The sequence below is a fragment of the Haliotis asinina genome, chromosome 11 (genome assembly GCF_037392515.1).
Source record: "Haliotis asinina isolate JCU_RB_2024 chromosome 11, JCU_Hal_asi_v2, whole genome shotgun sequence".
NCBI lineage: Eukaryota > Metazoa > Mollusca > Gastropoda > Lepetellida > Haliotidae > Haliotis > Haliotis asinina.
Genome location: NC_090290.1, coordinates 5659407 through 5681692, shown reverse-complemented (window position 1 = coordinate 5681692; position 22286 = coordinate 5659407). Strand labels below are relative to the sequence as shown.

General features: G+C 41.6%; 2 protein-coding genes across 2 annotated transcripts; both read left to right on the top strand.

The window, feature by feature from the left end:
- The first annotated feature begins 432 nt into the window (after nt 1–432).
- LOC137255917 (uncharacterized) lies at nt 433–12420 on the top strand. Its single transcript, XM_067793508.1, has 5 exons — nt 433–693; nt 2753–2843; nt 3267–3400; nt 8800–8884; nt 10035–12420. The coding sequence occupies exons 1-5, from the start codon at nt 524–526 to the stop codon at nt 10269–10271; spliced, it is 717 nt and encodes a 238-aa protein (XP_067649609.1). The 5' UTR covers nt 433–523; the 3' UTR covers nt 10272–12420.
- A 1796-nt stretch (nt 12421–14216) lies between these two features.
- Nucleotides 14217–20962, top strand: LOC137256052 (uncharacterized). The gene is made up of 6 exons (XM_067793731.1): nt 14217–14505; nt 14932–15022; nt 15821–15945; nt 16532–16616; nt 17647–17849; nt 20022–20962. The coding sequence occupies exons 1-6, from the start codon at nt 14336–14338 to the stop codon at nt 20179–20181; spliced, it is 834 nt and encodes a 277-aa protein (XP_067649832.1). The 5' UTR covers nt 14217–14335; the 3' UTR covers nt 20182–20962.
- The last annotated feature ends 1324 nt before the right edge of the window (nt 20963–22286 follow it).

The window sequence follows — 22286 nt, the reverse complement described above, 5'->3', positions numbered from 1 at the left end:
TGCTATATACAGCTGTGCTCCGTTGTTCAAAACAGCCTTATCTCTTATCTGGTCATTTGACATCAGTTGGAATGGGTCAGAGGAAATCAGGGTCGGTCACCCCGGAGGGAAGGTCATAATGATGTTACAATTTTGTGTGGGGAGGTATGGTGGTCTAAAAGATTGAAATGTTGTAATATAAAGCGTTTCTGGAATTTCATGTTTTCGGGAACACCTATGCAGACAAATGTACATTTGTCAAAACGTATTTATGAAAAGAATGCAGAAACCTACCCGTATTCAACAAATCATTTATTACAGTCGTAATTATGTACTTGTTTATTAGTTTATCAAGTACTGTAAATTAAAACATACCACCCTTCTCTGGATATACATGGGGTGCATGAGACACGTGTCGGGGTTCGTATCGTGAAGGTGAATGCTCACCCGGTGACGTCACAGAGATAAGAGGGTTTATAAACCCCAGCATGATATCAGTTAAAAGCACTGAGTGGCCACTGCAAACCACGCATCAGCTGCAACCATGATGAAGTCTTTCAGTGCTATATTGATGATAAGTGCCCTTGGTGTGTTCCAACATGGGAACTGCAGTGATCCCATTAAACCTTGTATTCCCAAGTCAACATGTTCTTGTGTCAACGCTGACGGGTTGATAGATCTTCACCCCCTTGGAAACAACGATGGAACGCCCAGGTGAGTGTACACAGGAGTAGTCTCTATATTTATATTTATTATGGATAAATACGTGATTGAAGTAGGGGTGGTTGGGTAGGCTGGTGGTTAAAACTTTCGTTCGTCGCTCTGAAGACCAAACATGGCTGCAATGTGTGAAGCCGGTGGCTTGGTCCCTCTTCAGTGATATTGCTGGGTAATTGCCAGAAACGATGTAAAACCATACCCACCCACTTACTCATTTACGTCATATTTTAAAACCCTCTAGGGTGGAGGGAAAATACTTCATATTATGTCAAATATTTTAAAATTTCGCATAAGCGTTGAACGTTAAATATAAAATTGTTTGACCTGAATAATTTTACACAAGGTTCATGTAAGTTGTATGGCAAGTAGTACACGTAGTAGGGATACGAAAGTACTTCCGCTGTGGCATTATTTACGCCAAATACAGTTCCCCCTTAGTTCACTGGGTCAGGATGACATAGAGACAAGGCGAACGAATCGATAAATAGCCGACAGACACTCAGTGAGACCAACCGAATCAAGATTTATATGCCCATTTATAAAACAGCTCACTAGGAACACCTCAGACTGCACGTCGGAGACAGTGTGTACATACGAGTAGGTGGGTTTTAAATTGTAATCATAAATCTCTTGACTGCTGATAAGGAAACACAAGGTTCATGTACCTCGACCCTGTTGTTGTACTGTATCTGGGCTCTCATTATTCAACACAATGATCGCTATTTAAAACTCACTCACTTTCCCTCACTACACCTGTGAGTAGCTGTGAGGGGGGTCATACCTTAACATCAATTTGCTCCGCATTAGCATTTTGAACATGAACATGATAAGAAACATTGTGCTCAACATCAGTTTGTTCAACATCAACATCATCAGTATCATTGTGATCAACATTATAGCCCGTTTGCCTTAAAAAACGGAGCAATGAATTGCAATCTAACTCTAACAATCTAAATATTAAGCATATCATACTCAATGAAACACTGATCATAATCAAAGCAACATACGAACTCTGTGAACACTTTGCAGAATCTTTGTCTTAAAAATATAAAGGTTTCACAAATTATCATAAAAGTATTGACACACTTCACTATTTGTTATGAGACAGGAGTGCAGAGGATGGAGACAGCAGAGCACAGCACAGCACAGCACATGTTAATGACAAAATAACTTTTTTGTCACTTGTGCGCGTGCTTCTCGAATACCTGGCTGTCCCTTTCTCTGCACTCCCCACCTCGCAAGAGGTTAACGTCAGACATGGTACGGCGGGGCACGTGTAGTGACGTTATCGTAGAGAGGTATGCATGCCAAATGGTGACACTCAATCAACAATTGACGGAATGGGTTGCGCGTTTACCCAGTCATAGCTGTGATCAATCATGAAATCACTCGATTAATAGAAAAATAAAAAACGGTCAACGATATTAAGATGAAACCGGTGATTGTCGACTCATCTGCACCATGACGTATTTCTACCAGCCCGTGAATGGGAGGGAGGGAACAGACTTCACGCTTCGTACCCGGTATGGTACATCACAACGTAAAGCATCGACCAGGCTTATATCACAGAAGGCCAACCCCATGTATATCACCTGAAGGATGGGCCAGACAAGGGATTCGTGAGATAGGATTTACTAATCATACCGCACGACACGTTCTTACCTCCATATGAAAAATTGGAATAAATATATAAAAATATGGGAGACATCGAACAATGGTCGACACCAGTTTCCTTCGTTTGTGACCATCAGTGGTGCATCATTGGACGTAAATAATGCCATAGGAGAAAGTGATGTCATACCCCTATTACCTCTACTTGTTGGTATGACACACTTGAGGGTATCATAATCTCTATGTAAATTTATGTTATCCGAGTAATCATGTACAACTGTGCAGTAAAACACGATAAGCAAGTATAAGAGTCCTCTTGACATCACGTTCAATTGTGACATCAGCCATGCGTCACCGTACGGGTATTAAAACTTCGCAACACACTCGCTATGCCAAGGTTCACTGTACTATGAAGTATCAATAAATTATACTTCCACTGCAGATTCCGGTACATCCCCGACCCCGACGGAAAGACGTTTTACTCCTGGAACCCCTGCTATGGATTTGACGATGCTGGATGCCAGGACGTGGCAGTAAGATAACATTTATGTGTATTTTGCACAGGAACGATGGGTATGAATGATTAGGTTAGAAGGATCGACAGTAATGTTCTAATCTTTTCACACATGCGTCGCTTTAAGCGATGTAAAGTTACATATGCTGATTACTCACTATAACCAAGTTATGGCAATAACAACAATTGCATCATCCGAACAAAAGGTGTTTGAATGTGTCATAATAAGCAGTTTCTTTGTTCGGGGCTTTAAGCAGCAATCAGCATTTCAGCTATATAGCAGCAGTCTGTAAATAATCCAGTCTGGACCACACAATCTGCAGCTTCTGCATCCGCACTGAATACTGTTGAGAGCGACGATAAACAATAAACAAACTAAACATTAGCGGTGACTCTATTACGAGTGATGATCGTGTTTTCTAAACATTTTTGTACATTTCAGATGTGTCAGATAATTGTATGGGATAATTGTACCACCAGTGAGAGCCTGGGCACCCAGTCTAATCTGAAGTTCGCGGCTTCCTCTGAACACGGCCTGGTGTTTCTGTACGAGAACACGGCAGGGGCTTCTTCCTTGTGAGTAACACCAACAGTCATATGAGAGAAAAGCACCCTTTCAACATTTTGAAAACAATCTCTGCAATAAGTCCAGTGCACAAATTTACTACATTAAGAGCGTGTGTTTACTAATCACCATCAATTAGCGTAGAGTGAATGAATTTAGTTTTATGCACTTTTCAGCAATATTCCAGGTATCTCACGTAGAAAGACACTAGAAAAGGGTTTCACACATTCTACCCATGTGTAACAAAGTAAGAGACAACAGCAGAAGCACAAGGAGACGGACATTTCAATCAAAGGAACATGTCTATCTCATCATAGGTCCCAGAGTGACTTCAGCCCCAGTCTACTCTATTTAGGGGCGATGTACCTGCGTCCAAGATGGTGGAAGTGTGCACCCGACAGCTGCTAAAACTCTGCACCATGTCTAAGACAAAAGCAGCCTGGGTGTGTTTACACCTCTCTAGTCTTTTGGCTAGCCAGGATTTGATGTATTTGCCATACCCCACCACGACTGCAGTTATTACGAATCGGATGCTTACCAACATTACTACCAGAACATATGCCAATAAGACGTCTCCCCACCGTGGTGTCCATATCAATCAATTGTTGGATCAAAGATTCACTGGAATACTCTCTGCTCCCGTCAACATATTTGGCAACCTGGTCAAAGTGAAATTTGGAAATTGTCTACGGAGTGGTTCTAACAAGAGGATTTTGGAGAAATTCATTTCTCGTATTAATTTATAAAAATTGTTGTCATTTGAGTGCCTGGTCTCATTATGGTAATTCGGTAATAAAGTCAAAGTATCGTTGGAAGGTTAGCAAGTTTCATTAAGCTTGATTATATCTAGAGGGAGATGATACCGCTATCATACGAAGTCGTACATCATTATCGCAAACTAGATTAAATTCCAGCTTGTCACTAATTGCTATAGCTCACTGAACAGAAGATAAATATTCGGCTTGGGACAAGATAGACCGTGGTCTAACGTCGGTGTCACAATATGCCTTTACCTTACATTCATTCTTTGTGAATAAGGCGATGCCACAGGGACGGCTAAGATTCATAAGATATGCTGGACTTAGAATTTGACAATGACTGGCTAATGGTTTCGCACATGTACTCTTAGCTGCTATCAAACTAGTCTCTAACAGCTGTCTAACCTTTAGGACCTTCTGATTTACGGATATCATCTACTGGATTAACTCGGTCAGATTGTTCATCTGAATGTTCGTCAGTCTCGTCGGATTCGCGTCATGGATGGGGCTACTGCTAGCCCTGTGGTTCCTCTTCCGTAACCGTTTTGCTGCTTTCAACGAATGGTCAAAAGTACTTCTGATGCCATTTCAGTATACACCTGTCCCTGTCCGTGACCAAATGCTGATCATTGATGACATTAGATCCTTAATTATACTCAGATGTAGGTTATATTTTCAAAGTATTATACTTCAACCGTCTCTTCCTTCTCTTTCGAAATTATAGCTTGTTTCCATGTTGTTTGAACCTTCCTTTGTAGTTTTCTTGCTCATTTCCAATTATGTAACAAAATTATGTCCTTATTACTAGTGGGGCGGAGGGGTACCCTAGTGGTTAAAGCGTTCGCTCATCTCGCCGAAGACCCGCGTTCGATTTCCTACATGTGTGAAGACCATTTTCTGGTGTTCTCCGCCTTGGCATTGCTGGAATATTGTTAAAAGCGGTGTAAAACTATACTCACTCACTCACCCTTATTAGTAGGAGGGTATTTGTATAATGCTCACAACACATGGTTATGCTCAAAGTGCTTCCCGTGCGTAATAAAACAACACACAAGGATGGAGATGCTGGCAGAAATGTCATTGATATATTTGAAAACGGTGGGTCTTGAGGCGTGCTTTGAAAGATGTGAGAGTTGGCAATGATAGTCAGTAGGAAGTTTCATAGAGATGCGGCAGCAAACTGCAAAGATCTTGCACCAAGTGATTTCAAGTTCGAAGTTGGAACAGTCAGCATTTCGTGTTGAGAAGAGCATAGAGTCCTTACTGGAGCATAATGGGATAATACAAGATGGTCTTGTGTTGTGAAAAGATTGATAAGTGAGGCACAGTATCTAGAAATCAATCCTTTAACGTATGTTGAGCCAGTGTAAAGAGTCCAGAATTGGAGAGATTTGGGAGCAAGGACTGATGATGATTCTTGCAGTTTTATTCTGGATTTTCTGAAGCTTGTGAAGCTGAGATGAACTGATACCGAAAGGTAAGCTGTTACAGTAGTCCAGACGTGAATGAACGTTCGAACAAAGAGAGCTGTAGCCTCCATGGCAAGAAGTCCGCGAATACTGTCTATGTTCTTGCGATGAAAATGATAGGTGATATGATTCACTTGTTAAATTTTTCCACGTTAAGTTGAGGATCTGAAGGGGCAACACGTTTCTCCACAAAAGGCGTGAATTGAATAGATGATTGCCCTATAGCGATATCTGAGATGAGGACTGTATGCTGTCTGACAGGGGTGGAGATGACCATGGCTTCAGTTTTCTCATCGTTCAGTTTCATTTTGTTTGCCAACATCCAAGATCGTATACTCTTCATGCCTCTGAATTGCTTTTGCACTGGTGTTGACTTCCTGAGGATGACTGAAAACAGGCAAAGAGGTGCAAGTCGACAGTGTAGAAACGGTACGCTACATCATACATCGAGAGGTGTTTTGCGAGGGGTTGCATATACAGGGAGAAGAGGATCGGCCCCAATCCTGATCGCTGGTGAATCCACATTTAAGAGTATGAATTGATAACACCGATAACCCTATAAGAACTGAATGAGTTCTGTCTGAGATGTGATATTATCCAGAATAGTATCTTTCAAGCCACATTCATTCATCAAACGCTGACGTAAGATCATACTGTCAGTTGTGTCGAAGGCAGCGGACAAATCAAGAAGTACAAAGAACAGCACAATGTCCGTTGTCAACAGACGAACTGAGTACACATTTGAGAGCGGTTTCTATATGCTGGTCTGTTGATGAAGTCATGTTTGAGGAGAGAGACAGAAAGTTGTTGTTTCACTACTATTTCCATGATTTTGGAAAAGAACATCAAGTTTGCGACAGAGCGGTAATGGTTCATATTTCCAGAGTCAGTCGAAGGTTTCTTTATATGTCAAGTATATCCATTAGGAACTTTATTGGAACAGGTTCGAGTCACTAGTACTGACCTTCAATAGACATCAATATTATAAGTTATACGTTCTCTAGATCCAGTCATACAGTTTCAGTTCTATTTGGCCGGAATGGGGCCACACAAGTGTTTTAGCCTTCATATGTTGCTTTGACACATCCACATGAATGTTTTCATACGTTGCCATACTAATCTGTACCATATTCTCCATAGTTGCCCTCATCCCTATATATTACATCCTTTGCCCAATGTATCCTAGTTGTTATTTACATATCTCACTGGTATTAGTTAAGATTAAGAATTCGTTAAGAATATTTTTCTATGCTTTTGATCCACGCCTTATACTCCCCCCCCCCCCCCCCCCCCCCACCTCCAAAAAAAAAAAAAGCCTGCAAAAATCTCCAATTTCCCGGGCCACCATCCGTATAAAGAGTGTACTAACAACCGTAGATACCTACTTGTGCTTGTCCACTTGGGCGGACGGCACCATCCAAGAACCCTTCTTCCAGCCTCTTACTTGTAATAAAGTAAGAGAAAACACGAGAAGTAAAAGGAGATGGATATTGTATGTCGCATCAGATGTCAGAACCAGGTCTGCTCTACTCAGGGGGTAATGACACCCCTCCCCCTACCCCAACACCCTGCTTCCAAGCTGGCAGACGTTTGCACCCGACTGCGCTGAGACTGTGTCTCTGAGACCGTATCTGCTCGTCTCTCTCTGTGTGTCTCTCAAGGCTCGGAATCCTGGGTTTATATGTGCTTCGTGTACCCTTGCAGGTGAACAAGGTGTCGGTCACAGGTCATCGTTTCACCAGGGTTATCTTGTGGGCACTCGGTGGGTAAACAATTTATTTATTTCATTTTGACTTCTGTTGTCACTGCGTTTCAAGGGGGTCTTCTGCTTGTTTTGAGTTTTAAGAGCACACTCAAGAACCCTTTCAAGAGCTGTTCTTCGGTCATCCTGTGGTCACTCGGTGATGGGTCTCCCGGTGAGTACACAACTCGTTTATAGTCCTGGCCCTGACCTGTCTTTGACTGCTGCTCTCACTGACCACATGGTCTGCTAGGGCTGACTTGTTACACATTTGGCGAATCGAAACCGGTTCTTCGGTGTGACCCAAACGCTCAATAAGTTAAGAGAATCTTCCCCGAGGAAAGATTATGTCACGCGCCCTGTGACATTCATCTCAATGTAACAAAATATTTTTATTTAAAAGTCACGTGATTTGTGAAGACGGGAAGTATAACAGCGAAAATGTTGTTAGCGCGTTCATTAACGACACATTCTGGCGCCATTTCTGCGAGGATTATTCTTGATATGACACTGAGAACTAATTCCACATTCCTGTGGTGCTGACAGGACTAACTCCAGAACCATATGGAAATGTTTACCTACTCTGAGCTGATGATGTATGGCAAAAGTGACAAGTCTCTTTGAACCACGGTGTCGTTGCACAAACGGTCGCTGCGCTGAGGGGTGGTTGAAGCTCCCATACCTTATCATCGTCTTCAACGTCATTGCGCCAAGGTTGTTTAACAGCACGTTTTCTGTGTATGTTCGGTGAATTTTAGATCTAAGGTGATACTAATTAGACTACGGAAGCCTATTTGGACCACGCTGCGCAATTATTCAGTATTTTGTATCTTCAAATTTCAACTTGCTATCTTGGAAATTCAATATCATATCTGAAAAATTCAACGTACTATCTTTGTTGAACAGTCAAGTAAGTATCTTGAAAACTCCATTTGCTGCCTTGAAAGTTCAACATCCTGTCTTGAAATTTCAACTTAGTATCTTGAAACCTGAAAAAATACATGTAGTAAGTGAGCGAAATTCTCTTTGTCCAATATGTGCATTTCCAAATTCTCCGTGCACGAACTGTGGCTGAACTGTGTACTAAATATCCCATAATAATTCTATGATTCTTGCCAGACAGAAGTAACCCCGTCCTATCGCTACTACAGAAAATGCATAGAGAAGATATTGTCTCTGCTTTGCTCCTTTGTCATCGGGCACAGTTCGTGTACATAACAAGGTTAAGTTGAATATTCAACAAAGTTAAGTTTAACAGTCAACAAAGTTAAGTTGAATTTTCAAGAAAGGATTTTAAATCTTCAAGATAACAACTTCAATTTTTAAGATGAAAGATTCTGAATAATAGCAACTGTGGCCCTGATAAGCTTCCGTATTAGTCCTATCTGATTTGTCGTATATACTCTTTGTCAGTCTTGACAAATCTTCATTTCGTATTTCAGTTCCGGTAGCGTGATCATAACATGCGACGCTGATGAAGAAGGCATTGTCACCAGGCGCCAGGATGCAGACTCTCTCAACGAAGTCGTGAGTAATGTAGCCTTTTATCCACTAATCTATCATCCAGACCGCCTACATCTGGGTTCGAATAAATTATTGGTCTTCAGTAGCTCATGCTTGTTGAGGCGGATACCGGACAGGGTGGTGATGGTCGCTGATTTGGATGACACAAGCCATCGTATTCCATATGTGTAGGTCAATGCAGATCACGGATCTGTCTGGTCTCGACTCGACCACTTACAGGTCGCCACCATATTGCTGGAATATTGCTCAGTGCGGCGTAAAACAACAAACAAACATAATCAAAACCTCAAGGACTTCGTCTCCGTGACGGATCATTCTTGGTCGCCGATCTTAATCACATATTGTGGTCTAGATTCAGACAACAACAGGCTGTAATCATGCAGTAGTAATGTCATTACATGTAGCCTTAAATAATAGACCCATGAAGGTCCGGGATAGAACAGGCCTTCAGCAACCCATGCTTGCCATAAAAGGCGACTTACTGCTTGTCGTAAGAGGCGACTAACGGGATCGGGTGGTCATGCTGGCTGACTTGGTTGACACATGTCATCGGTTCCCAATTGCGCAGATCGATGCTCATGTTGTTTATCATTGGATTGTCTGGTCCAGACTCGATAATTTACAGACAACCTTCATATAGCTGGAATATTGCTGAGTGTGGCATAAAACTAAACTCACTCACTCACTCACTCACTCACTTAAGTAATAGTTACAGTAAAACACAACTACCAGTGAGCAGTTGACCTATATTTGTGACGAGCCTGCCTTCTAGGAGTGAATGAGTGAGTGAGTTGGGTTTTACGCTGCTTTTAGCAAGCAATATTACGGTGGATGTGAATGTGTCACTATAACAATTTTACATACAGGATTGAAAGCAACCATTACTATCTGCAGAATTCAAATATGCACGTCTTCATATTGCACAAGCTCCGATCCATGTTCAAAGCGTTTACATAATCCATCATTCAATGCATCAAAATGTACTGTCGTTGTTCTTTCTCAGCGCACTGGGAAGTATTCAGCACAATCTTCCTGTGAGGCACTAAGAATGTTACCAGTCACATTACCATCACCCCACCGGGTACCCATTTATTTCTGAACATAATGAGGTATTAAGCGACAGATCATGCGTTACATATGACTTTTTTCACAGTACCTTGAACTGAGAAGCAAGTACGCCTGCCCACAGAAGATCAACGGAAGTACCTCCTTTCCATCTACGATCTCCACTACAAAGCATCAAAGGCCGACAACTCCAGCCTTCACGGGAACAGTGACACCCCTGTCACCATGTAACCCTGAAAACTCGACCAAAAAAGCTGTGTTTGACATGAACTCCATCGGGGCTTTAATGATTGTTGTTTTGCACATACATGTCTTATTCCTTTGACTTAAATATATTTTGCAACATTCAAAAGTAACGCAAATGCCAAATGTATATGAGAAAAAAGTAATACATCTCCATACAGATGAAACATTTTTAAAGGAATGGAATAAATTGTCGCATTTTCCTTTGGTATCTCTTCATCATGCGTTTCCTCCTTGGCTTTATCAATTATGTAAACCCAGTATCCCCTAACTGTTTGTATTTGTCGATGTATACAGATACCATGGGAAACGTCTCCCAAGACACAGGAATACGCTGCGCATAATTACTTCTTTTCGGATCCTAAGAATCTTATGACTGTCGAATTTCTAGATCTTTGGGTTGTCAGTACCTTACGAGTTCTCGAAACATTGGTCAGGGTCGGTAATTACCGGAATCATTTCGTTATTTCCCCTTTCGGGATCAGCTTTTCTAATTTCTTAATGATAATGGACAGCGAGGTAGCCTAATGGTTTAAGCGTTTGCTCGTCACACCGAAGACCTGTTTCGATTCTCCACATGGGGACAATGTGTGAATTCCCTCAGTGGTGTCCCCCAACGTGATATTACTGGAATATTGCACGAAGCGGAGTAAAATTAAACTCACTGATACCTTCCCGTCTTCGTGTATATTACATGTGCGTGTAAATACTGATTTATAAATTTGTTGTACCATAGACCCGTGACCTTTCAGTACCGGAAATAAATATAATATCACGTTCTGCGCTCTTCTGGTTACTATGGTGTTGATCATGATATTTTACGACTGCTCCGTCACCAATGCACGACTACGGCAGTAGCTCGTCGTCTTATGTGAATGATACAATGATACTAGCCACATCTTGATACATCCCTGCACATGAATCTGCTGACAAATGGGAAATAAAACAAGTCAAGGCAAAGGATTCTTGTTGTGCATTTTAGTATGAGGTAATACACGTGATGTTTCTGAATCGTTAGTAATAAGCACCTTGATCAATGTCATCAACGCCCTTAAACGCCCGCACATACACATGCACGCGCACATGCAAACACATACGTAGAAATCGAGGAATTACGAGACACCACTCCTCGCAGACAGATGAAAGCGGGAACCACACAAAAATAGTGCCTAACTCTGAGAATTTGGGGTAGACACCCGAATGATATTCAACCTAACAAATGTGCTTGTAAACGTGTGATCCCAAACATAACGTTGACCATTTCCTAAATGGCATTGTGTATTCATAGCTTCCACAATGGGAGCCGTGCCAATTTACACTTGGCAGAGGGGTACACACACTAGAGGTTCTAGACTCACAGTTGTCCGACTTCCATTGTTGTAGAAGCGGCGGTGGCTGAGTGGGTCAGGTCACTGACTTGCGTCTGATTGTGTTACCCATGTGCAGTACCAGGTATGTGTCATTTGTGGCTTGGGTTAGGATGCCACTGTCTCAGCTGTCACTTGGGAAAGGTGTGCGTCTGGGCATTGTCTCCCAAAGCACCTCCAGCCCAGAATCCCTCCAGCCCAGTACCCCTTCAGCCCAGTATCCCTTCAGTCCAGTACCCCTAGATACGACAAAACGCAGCATTTACCTATCTGGCATTATCCCAGAGGAGAAATTTCATTTAAGAGTATACAGTGTGAGCAGTATAGAGTATACATATGAGAAGGGATGAGTATGGTAAGAAATTAGTTGAATATTTTGATAACTTCTTTTGGGTTCGGCAGGGTTGTGCCCTTAGTGCACAACCTACCTTGCCTAACCCTAAAGAAGTTAAAAGTAAAACGATTGTTTTAAAACGGACGGACCATTGTCGAACACGAAAAATGTTTTTTCAGTTGCATTCGAATGGAAATTATAAATTTCTAGGCCTTATGATTACTCCCAAATTGATAGGCATGGAAAATATTATCTTATCACGCTGGTAAGGCACTGTGACAGATCATGTCAATTATAAGACTATACGATATGTCACTCTCAGAAGTATTCTATATTTGTGATTAAAACAGTGTTCCAATTCTAATATATCATTTTGCTGAATTCAATGTAATTATTACTACAAGAAGAATTGTTTTAGAAATCTGCCAGTTGTTTCTGCAGAGAAGGAAAGGATCCTATGTCAAAGATGACTGCCCACTGATGATACAGAGGATGAATAAAGATTTCTGAAAATAAATTCTTCTTAAAAATGATAAGTTATGTCTTGTAATTTAACGGCTGCGTTGTGAACCATCTCCCCTTCAACTTCAAGTTGTTGTCGGGTACTTTTGTACTTCAAAGTTGTGAATTGTACAAACCAAAGCAAGGAGCTGGTACGCAAATGCTCGACTGTACACATGTGTGTCCTTGTCTCAAATAGTTTCAGTGAATGGCGTGAAAGTCCTTCCTTAATTATATAACAGCATCAATGATTACAGTTAGTGGCTGAGACAGGGATTTGGTGATACATTCGCTGGACCCACCATTGTATATCTCTTTGTATGGACACGACATTATATATCTCTTTGTACTGCTTGCTATTTGTCTTAGGAATCCAGCTCAAAAGAGTGATAGATATGTTTTCAGGTTTAAGAGTTAGGCCAAAAGCTGATAGCATATGGAATGGCAGATTTCTTCCTCAATTCACACTGGCCTTATATGCGGGACTGTAGGTTATGTTATTAGATGCTTTGTCAAAGGAAATAACTACTAGCTTTTCATGCAGTCAGACTTTGACTGAGTCGAAATGAGTTTTCCAATTGTGTTTCCTTTTATTCCAGTTCTGAGAAAACATCTCACTGAGTTGACCTACTCTGAAAGACACTGCAGTCCCTTCTACTCTTTCGGTCCATCTTTCGTCTTTGGCATGTGCTTCAGTGGTATTCATAAAAAGTTGTAAATCCAGTTGGTAGCTAGGAGATTGTTCACGAATGACGAATTCCCATCATCTCAGTAATCTCATGGTCAGTGGGGCTGCATCTTGCTAGACGAATAAGGTCTCGGTCATCATGGGCACTTTACCAGTATTTCCTGATTCAGAGATTCTGTCTGTCGGATGTATGTTTGTTGTTTAATGCTGCTTTCAGCAAATATACCAGTTGTATTGCTGACAGTGGTCTATCAACATCGTCCAAACATGTATCTTCACACATGTCAGCTGTAAAACATTTTGAAAGATTTACTGAGACCTTGAATTTCGTAAGGGACTTTACAATTGGGTGGGATGGGTCACTGAAAATCAGGGATGGTCACCAAACTATGACAGTCTTAAATATGTTAATAATACAAATATTAATATGATGATCGAGTCCTTATTCGTCTAGCAAGATGCAACCCCACTGACCATCTGATTACTGAGATGATGGGAATAATGATGAATTATTAATATATAATAATTAATTTAGTGAAGGTAAATTCATGAGATATAAACATGTTATAACCACATTTGAAGTGTTTTATGATTTTTTTTTCTCTCTGCGTGGAGACCCGTGAAGGTCCCGGGGTAGAATAGGCATTCAGCAGTCCATGCTTGCCATAAAAGGCGACTGTGCTTGTCATAAGAGGCGACTAACGGGATCGGGTGGTCAGGATAGCTGACTTGGTTGACACATGTCATCGGTTCCCAATTGCGCAGATCGATGCTCATGTTGTTGATCACAGAATTGTGCGGTCCAAACTCGATTATTTACAGACCTCCACCACATAGCTGGAATATTGCCGAGTGCGGCGTAAACTAAACTCACTCAGTCACTCTCTGCGTAGAGGGACATGAAACAAACGCAAGAGTAAATGGGGAGATATATCCACAAATATGACACGAGCAATGGGAGAGTCATTATTTTCATTAAAAACCTCACTAACAAATGTATATTGTTCAAAACGGCATACAGAAACCTGTGTTGTACTCAACTGCGAAGTTATTTATTATTGTCATAATTGCGAACGTGTTCACTGACTTATCAAGTACTGTAGCCCACATCCTACCACCCACTTGTGGATATACATTAGATACATGATACACGTATCAGGGTTCGTTGAGGTCAAAGTTCACCCGGAACACGTCACAGAGATAAGCGTGTTTATAAACCACGGCTCGGACTTTATGGCCACTTCAAGCCTGCAACCATGATGAAGTCCTTCAGCGCTGTATTGATGATAGGTGTCCTTGGTGTGTTCCAACATGGAAACTGTGTTTTTCCCCTAAAACCATGTGCTCCCAAATCAACCTGTTCCTGTGTTAACGTTGACGGGTTAATAGATCTTCACCCCCTTGGAAACAATGATGGAACGCCCAGGTGAGTGTAGGCCTGAGTAGTCTCCATTTATATATTTATTTATTATTTACTGTTGAGGTTACCCAAGTGGTTGAAGCGCTCGCTCGTCACACAGATGCAGAGCTTGGTTCGATTCCCCACTTGGTTGCAATGGGCAAATCCAATTTCCCGGTCGGATATTGCTGGTATATTGCTAAAAACGGCTTAAACCCACACACATTCACTCGCTCAAAAATTTCAAAACACACTTGACTTGGGAAAACAATGATTATACTGTATACATTATTTTTTTATATATCTATCTATTTATTTTTGTTTTGCATGAGTCTTGATCATTACATATATAATCGTTTTACCTGGTTTCCCGTAATATGTAATGCAAATTCTTTAATGTAGTATTTCGACTAAGATCCTTGTAATGTATCATTAACTATACACATACTTCAGATTCCGGGACATCCCCGACCCCGACGGAAAGACGTTTTACTCCTGGAACCCCTGTTATGGATTTGACGAGGCTGGATGCCAGGACGTTGCAGTAAGATGAACATACATGACTATTCAGTAAGAACAGATTATAACGCTTGTATATGAACGATTAGATTTCATGGTTGGTCGGTTTTTAACGTGGCACTTAGTGAGTGAGTGTAAATAATCAAATCCGGACTAGACAATCCAGTGGTCAACAGCATGAACAATGATATACGCAGTCAACCAAGTCAGCGAGCCTTACCAGTTGATCCCGTTTCTTGCGTCTTACGACAAACATGGGTTACGTGTAACCCAGGTCTTCCCGAGTCCGATTAGGTTAGAAAGATCGGCAGTAACAGCTCTCTAATATTTGCACACGTGAGTCGCTTGAAGCTATGTGAAGTCATATTGCCCAAACACCCTTAGAATACGACATAATGTCATTGTTTGTAACGTCACAAAGGTTATGCCGTCATCTGCAGAAACGTATTTCATCATGCTGTCACAAATATGACGTCATAGTTGTTCATTATGCCAATATACAAAATTGCGTCTTAAGACCGAAAGACGTTTGGATATGTCATTTTATATGCTGTTTCTTTGTTTGCTGTTTAACGATGCACTCCGCTGTATTCCAGCTACATGGCAGAGGTGTGTAAATAATTGAGTCTGAACCTGATGATCAAGTCATCTTCAGTAGCTAGCTATTCTCGAAACGTTCGGAATTCTACGAACTTCTTAAGGCCATTCGTAACACACTGGCTACGATCAAAGTTAAGAATTACTAGGTTTCGAGAATAAGGGCTCAACTCTCTTAAATGTAGCTCAAGCGATCCTGTTTTCTAAATATTTTTCTACATTTCAGATGTGTCAGATAAAGGATAACGGTGCCACCAGTCAGAGTCTGGGCAACCAGTCTAGCCTGGTGTTCGTGTCTTCCTCAGAATATGGCCAGGTTTATCAATACACCAACTGGGGAGGAGCTAACTTGTGAGTAACACCAACAGCCATTTGAGAGGGAAAAAACTTTCCGCATCCAGTAAATGATCCATGCCGGAAAGGACGACTGTACAATTCTGACTTCACGAACCTGTGTTTATGAATAACTATCAAAACCGTGTTAACGGTGATTGAGTTTAGTTTTACACCGATTTTTGCAGCTTTCCAGCAATATCACGCCATTTGACACCAGAAGCGGGTTCGGCATATTCTACTCATATGTGGAATCGAACTCGGGTATTTGGTGTGACGAGCGAGCACTTTAACCACTAGACCAACACACACACACACGTACACACGCACACATGCACACACACACACATGCACACACACATACGAAACACAAGAGGAAACACGACATAACACGCTCTGTAGCATATATCTATCGCAATACAAATGTACCAAATGGTTTTGTTTGATAGTCACGTGATTTATATGGGGTTTTTCATTGGACAGGAGAAGGGGAAGTACAGTCTGTTCGTGAACGACATTTTTTAACACCTTTTTCGCCAGGATATTTCTTGAAACTAATAAATCATATGTGTCAAGCGTGACAAACCATCATTTCGTATTGCAGTTCCGGTAACGTCATCCTAACATGTGACGCTGGTGAAGAAGGCGTCGTCACCAGGCGCCCGGATGCAGACTTTCTCAGCGAGTTTGTGAGTAATGTAACATTTTGTCAACTTTTCTACCACCCAGACCGCCAAGATTCGGGGTCGGGTAAATTATTGGTCTTCACAATTCATGCTTGTCAAAAGAGTAAATAACGGGATCGAGACTAGGTGACTTGGATGATGATGTCATCGTATCGCAAATCCGCACATCAATGGATGGGTTGTCTGGTCCAGACTCGATCACTCACAGACCATATATACAGAATATTTCTGAGAACAACCAACAAGCAAAGCGTAAAGAGCCAGGCTCGCTGTCTTGATTCGTGCCTGGCATCGCGTCCAAATTGCTTAGAACCATGCTCTGGACTGACAATTCCAGACCGCCGTCATAAAGCTGGAATTTGGTCAACGTGGTTGTGGTTTTAAATAATATAAAAACGAAACAAAGATCATAAAAACCTCAAGGGTTTCGTTTCACTGACGGATCATCTGATCTCAAGACCATGTCATATTATTAATTTTGTAGTCCAGATTCACTTTTGTACATATTGCTTCAAACAGAGGTAATATTACAGTATGCAGTGTAAAACAATACTGTGTTTGCTCGTCACGCCGATGACCCGGGTTCGATTTTCAACATGGGAACAATGTGTGAAGCCCATTTCTGGTGTCTTCCGCCATGATATTACTGGAATATTGCTAAATGCAGCGTAAAACTAAACTCACTCACTAAAGTCAGTGAGCAGACATCTGCGTGAGAAGCTTGCCTGCTTGGAGTGAGTGAGTGAGTTGGATTATGTGCTGCTTTTACCAGTATTTCAGCAAAGACTCGTCGGGGAACGGGGACAAAAATGTTTGACAACAGAATCAAAATAAATTATGTGTGCATTTAAAATGGACCATCTTCGACACGCTGGGTGTAAACTCATTTGCAAAGCAAAGCGATACAATAGAAGGTTAGCGGTCACGTTACTATCCCCCCACCGGGTACCCATTTAATGCTAAAAGAACAGGTATTTTATGAACAATGAAGAACGAAGCGACAAAACGTGTTTCATATGACTTTTTTTCACAGTACCTCGAACTGAGAAGCAAGTACGCATGCCCACAGAAGATCAACGGAAGTACCTCATTTCAACCTACGGCCTCCACCACAAGTGGTCAAGGGCCTACAACTCCAGTCTTTATCGGAACAGCGAAAACCCCGTCACCACCTACCACGACAGCGGAACCTCTATTTGATATGAACTCCCTCGGGGCTTTAATGATTGTTGTTTTGTACGTATCTTACTTCTTTATATATATGTCCTCTATATATTTGTCCATATATGAAGGCACCATGGGCAACGTCTCCCTTCGCACGGTTGCTTCATTGCCGAATTCCAGATCTTTGGCTGTCAGCACCTTAAGACTAGCATCACTTAATTCTTTCCCCTAATCTGAAATGTTGAATTCGCTTGTACTCTTATCCTTCAAGCGATCTGCCTTGAAACTTCTTCATGATAAGGAGCGGTGGGAAAGCCAGGTGATTAGAGCATTCACGCCGAAGACCCTGGTTCGATTCCCCAAATGGGTTAGTGTGTGACGCCCAGTTTTGGTGAGTCTTTCCATGATATTGCTGGAATAAAAGCGGCGTAAAACTAGCTCACTCACTCACTCAACTCACTCAGTATTAATGACCATGTGAAAGGTTTGTGTATAAAGCCGCTTTCTTTTTCCCATATAACTGTTTCGTTTCAAACGTATTGATGATATCCAATCTTTGTCTGTTATGGTCACTACGTGGTGATGGCTTGAAACCCTACTATGACTACTTTCCTGATTGTAAGTTATTGGTGAGGAGTTGTGGGTAGACCGTCTGGTGAACGTTCACTGGTTCAGGGTGTCACTAATGTTCATTGGTCTCACCTGGTTATCGAGCGATGGGTAGCCAAGTGGTTAAAGCGTTCGCTCGTCACGCCGAACACCCGGGTTCAGTTTCCGACATGGGTAAAATGTGTGAAGCCCATTTCTGGTGTTCGCTGCCGTGATATTGCTGGAGTAGTGCTAAAAGTGGCGTAGAACTATTTTTACTCACTCACCCGTCTTGTTATGCAGCTACTCATGACAAAGTAAAGTTATTTCCGGAACTATTATACACGCTTAAGTTATATGTTCAGCTGACTAGTCACACAACATTCAACGGATGCACTGCGAACATTTGTGTCACTGTTTAATTGTGAGTCGATCTGAGACATATTTGGCCGAAAAAGTAAACGTATTGTTTCCACCAGTGATGGTAACCTTCCGAAGCAGCTGTGAACCAGTAAGCAGGGTAGTGCGTTCGCTCGATACGCCAAAGACCCGGGATCGATTCTCAAAAAAAGGGTATAATTTGAAGCCCATTTCTCGTTTCCTGTGTTCCCGCGATATTACAGGAATACGTTGAAAGTGGCGTAAAACTATATTCTCTTTTTAATTGTATGGAGGCTCGAACAAGAAATGAGTGGTGACGTCATATATCATAGTTGTTATGTATCAAAGCGTCATTGTGACTGCGAGAAAAGACAAAGTCTTTGTGGGTTAGATTCTTTAATGGATTTAAGCTCATGCCTGTAAGTTATTAGAGAGTGAGTATGTTTTTACGCCGCTTTTAGCCATATTCTAGCAATATCACGGCGGAGGAACATCAGAAACTCTTTACTTTTATCAATGAGTTTGACATATTTGATATCAAAAGACACGAGCATGAAATTCTGTTTATAATAAAAAAACACTCTTCGTTAGTTTTCAATGAAGAATGTGCTTCTCCGGACAATGTCCTGTACTGTACTGAACAATTAGAATTGCAGTGCAGCGATGTCATAGCATTGTGACGTCACAATTGATGATATCAGGACATCATACGTCTCTATGACATATCGTTAGATCTCACACAAGCAATATTTCCAGTAGAACAATATTTTGGGTGATAAAGTTTTATTAAACGTGTTAATGATTTGGTAAAAACGAGCGAAAGCGAGTTGATGCCAAATCGTTCATGAGTGTAATATAAATGGTATTTAACAGTAGCAAGTTCAGTATTCTGATTAATACTCTCCAACATAATTTGATAGAATCTGCATACAGTGTAGTTACTCTCAGCTTTCCGCGAGTCATGCAAGGTCTATATACCATTGAGACGGGGGCATTATAATTGGGACGTCATTACTCTTAGAACGTCATACATTTAGTGTTATTACACCTGTAAACATAATCCACTGCAGTATCGTCCAGGAACGTGTAATAAATAAGGCTTTATTAGAGTGTGCGTAATGTGGTAGTGTAACCTAAGGGGTACCACACGTTTACAGCGTACGGTTTACACGTACGGCCGTTATCATTGCGTCGTTGCCTTACCTTTCGTTAGCGTTTCTAAAGAACAATTAGTCGAAACTATATCCTCATCCCTTTCGTAATATTTATTTCCAGGGCAGTGCTGACTCTCCTGGTTACTGTGATGTTGATGATGATGTTCTACATCTTCTTCCGTTTCGGCAACGGCACGAAGACCTCTCCATCGCCAATACACGACTACGGGAGTAACTCGTCCTCGAAAGTCAGTGACAAGCAGAGACTAGTTACACCTTGAAACTACACTGAACCTGTACCTGTGGACAAATCGGAAGTTAAAAACTAAATCAAAGGAACTTTGTTGCATATTCTGTTGACACCAGCGTGGAGGAAAAGACGTAATGTCTCTGAAACGTTATTAATCAATACCTTAATCGATATCACCAACACGTTAACCAACACGCACGCACGCACGCACAGAGAGAGAGAGAGAGAGAGAGAGAGAGAGAGAGAGAGAGCACTCATCACATACAGACAATTCAAGCACCACACCTTTTCCACAAAAAAATTGGTGCCTGAGTCGCAGAGTGTAGGTTCGAAAACCCAATTATGACATGGGTTCCATTTGACCTCTTCTTGAAATGGAATTGTGTTTTCATAGTTTTCTTCCGTGGGAACAGTGTCGTCTTGTCAGAGGGATACACAGTGGAGTTTTTATACTACCAGCTGTCCCACTTCTGTTTTGTGGATGTCGTTGTGGCTGAGTGGGTAAGATCGCTGACTTTGTGTGCGAGTGGTTCTATTCCTAGAAAAGCTCTCGGTACTTCCAACGTTGTTGTCGGGAAAATAATTTAGGAGATCGGTTCAATGGGTATAAAAATGTAGTACTGTAGCGGTGAACCTGCACTGTGTGTGAATGTTACGACTCTACCATAACACCATCGGAGGTACTTCCGTCACTTCATTATGACATCCATCACTGCAAAGTTTCACATCTTTGGGACAACAGATCGTCCGAGATCTGGAAGACCAAGGTACACGCCATCGGGCCATTATAGAGATACCTCTCTTTTGTGCCAGTTCAATGTGATTGTATTTTTTTAGTTTGTACGAAGAGCCGAGAGGTGTTATTGCGATGTTATTCTACAACTCAGGTACAGATGTTTACCTGGCACCAGAGCGAAACCCATTTTCCTCATTCACAGAATTTGTATATATATATACAACATTTTTGCGTGAGATCAGCAAGCATAAGAATGATCCAAGATTCTTGTATGATCCCAGTTGTTCAAAACAAGTACAACATACAGAGGCAAAGCGGGATAAATCCTCCAAACCATCCAGCTATCGTGTTCATGCAAAGAAGACTGATATAGATCAAATGTTTGAGAATACAAGCAATTAACTGGGCATATGTCCCTTTCACAACAGTAAACACACTTTGAGTGACTATTTTCAGTTTCGAAAGCAGAAAGGTTTCTGTTACAAGGGTTGTGCATTAAGACATTGTGGTTGTTGAGGGCTTTTGTATCAGTGCACAAAGTCGATTCATGGCCATCAGAGGAAATGTACAACAGTTCAGGTCGGATAGAGGAACCAAATGTATTGGTGCCACGGACATTCTTGGTGTCAACGTTGTAAATGTAGAGGATCGGACCATCAAACTAAGGTGTCCTTCGTGACAAAAGAAGTGAGTGGGTGTTTAATCCACATCAGTCCTCCCACATCACTCTGTAGCGCATTCTAATCTCTGTTCTTTTTCACATTTTACTTGCGCTTCATTTGAATCGCTCCAGGATGGAGATGCGAATTGACTGGCCACACCGCATGGTTTCATCAGGTGTCGGCTTTGGAGGCAGTTCCCCCAAATGCATGTACAAGAGACAAACTCCCAAACGAATTTTTACTCGCTTCAAACAATAAGGTTTGAAGAGTTCATGGGTTATCCTGCTGTTATATCATCTCGCATGAGATTGAAACAGCACACCAACCATAGTAGCTCGTGTCAAGGATTGTACAATACCTGCCACGACTAAAACATCTCACTTTTCATCTTGATACCATGGTTTGATCATATGTCAAGATCTATTTCACATAGTAAGTGAGTGAATGAGGTTACGTTTACGCCGCGCTCAGAAATTGCCCAGCTATGCTGCGGTGGTCAGTAAATAATCGAGTCTGGACCAGACAATCCAGTGATCATCATTATGAGCATCTATCTACGCAATAGTGACACGATGACGTGTCAACCAAGTTAGTCGCATCTAACAACAAGCAAGGGATACTGCAGATCAGACCAATATTAACCCGGACCTTCACGGGTCCAACATAGGAAGACACAAGATACCTAATATTTGGAATTACATTCAGAAATATGCAAATTATAGTAACATCCATTTGGGT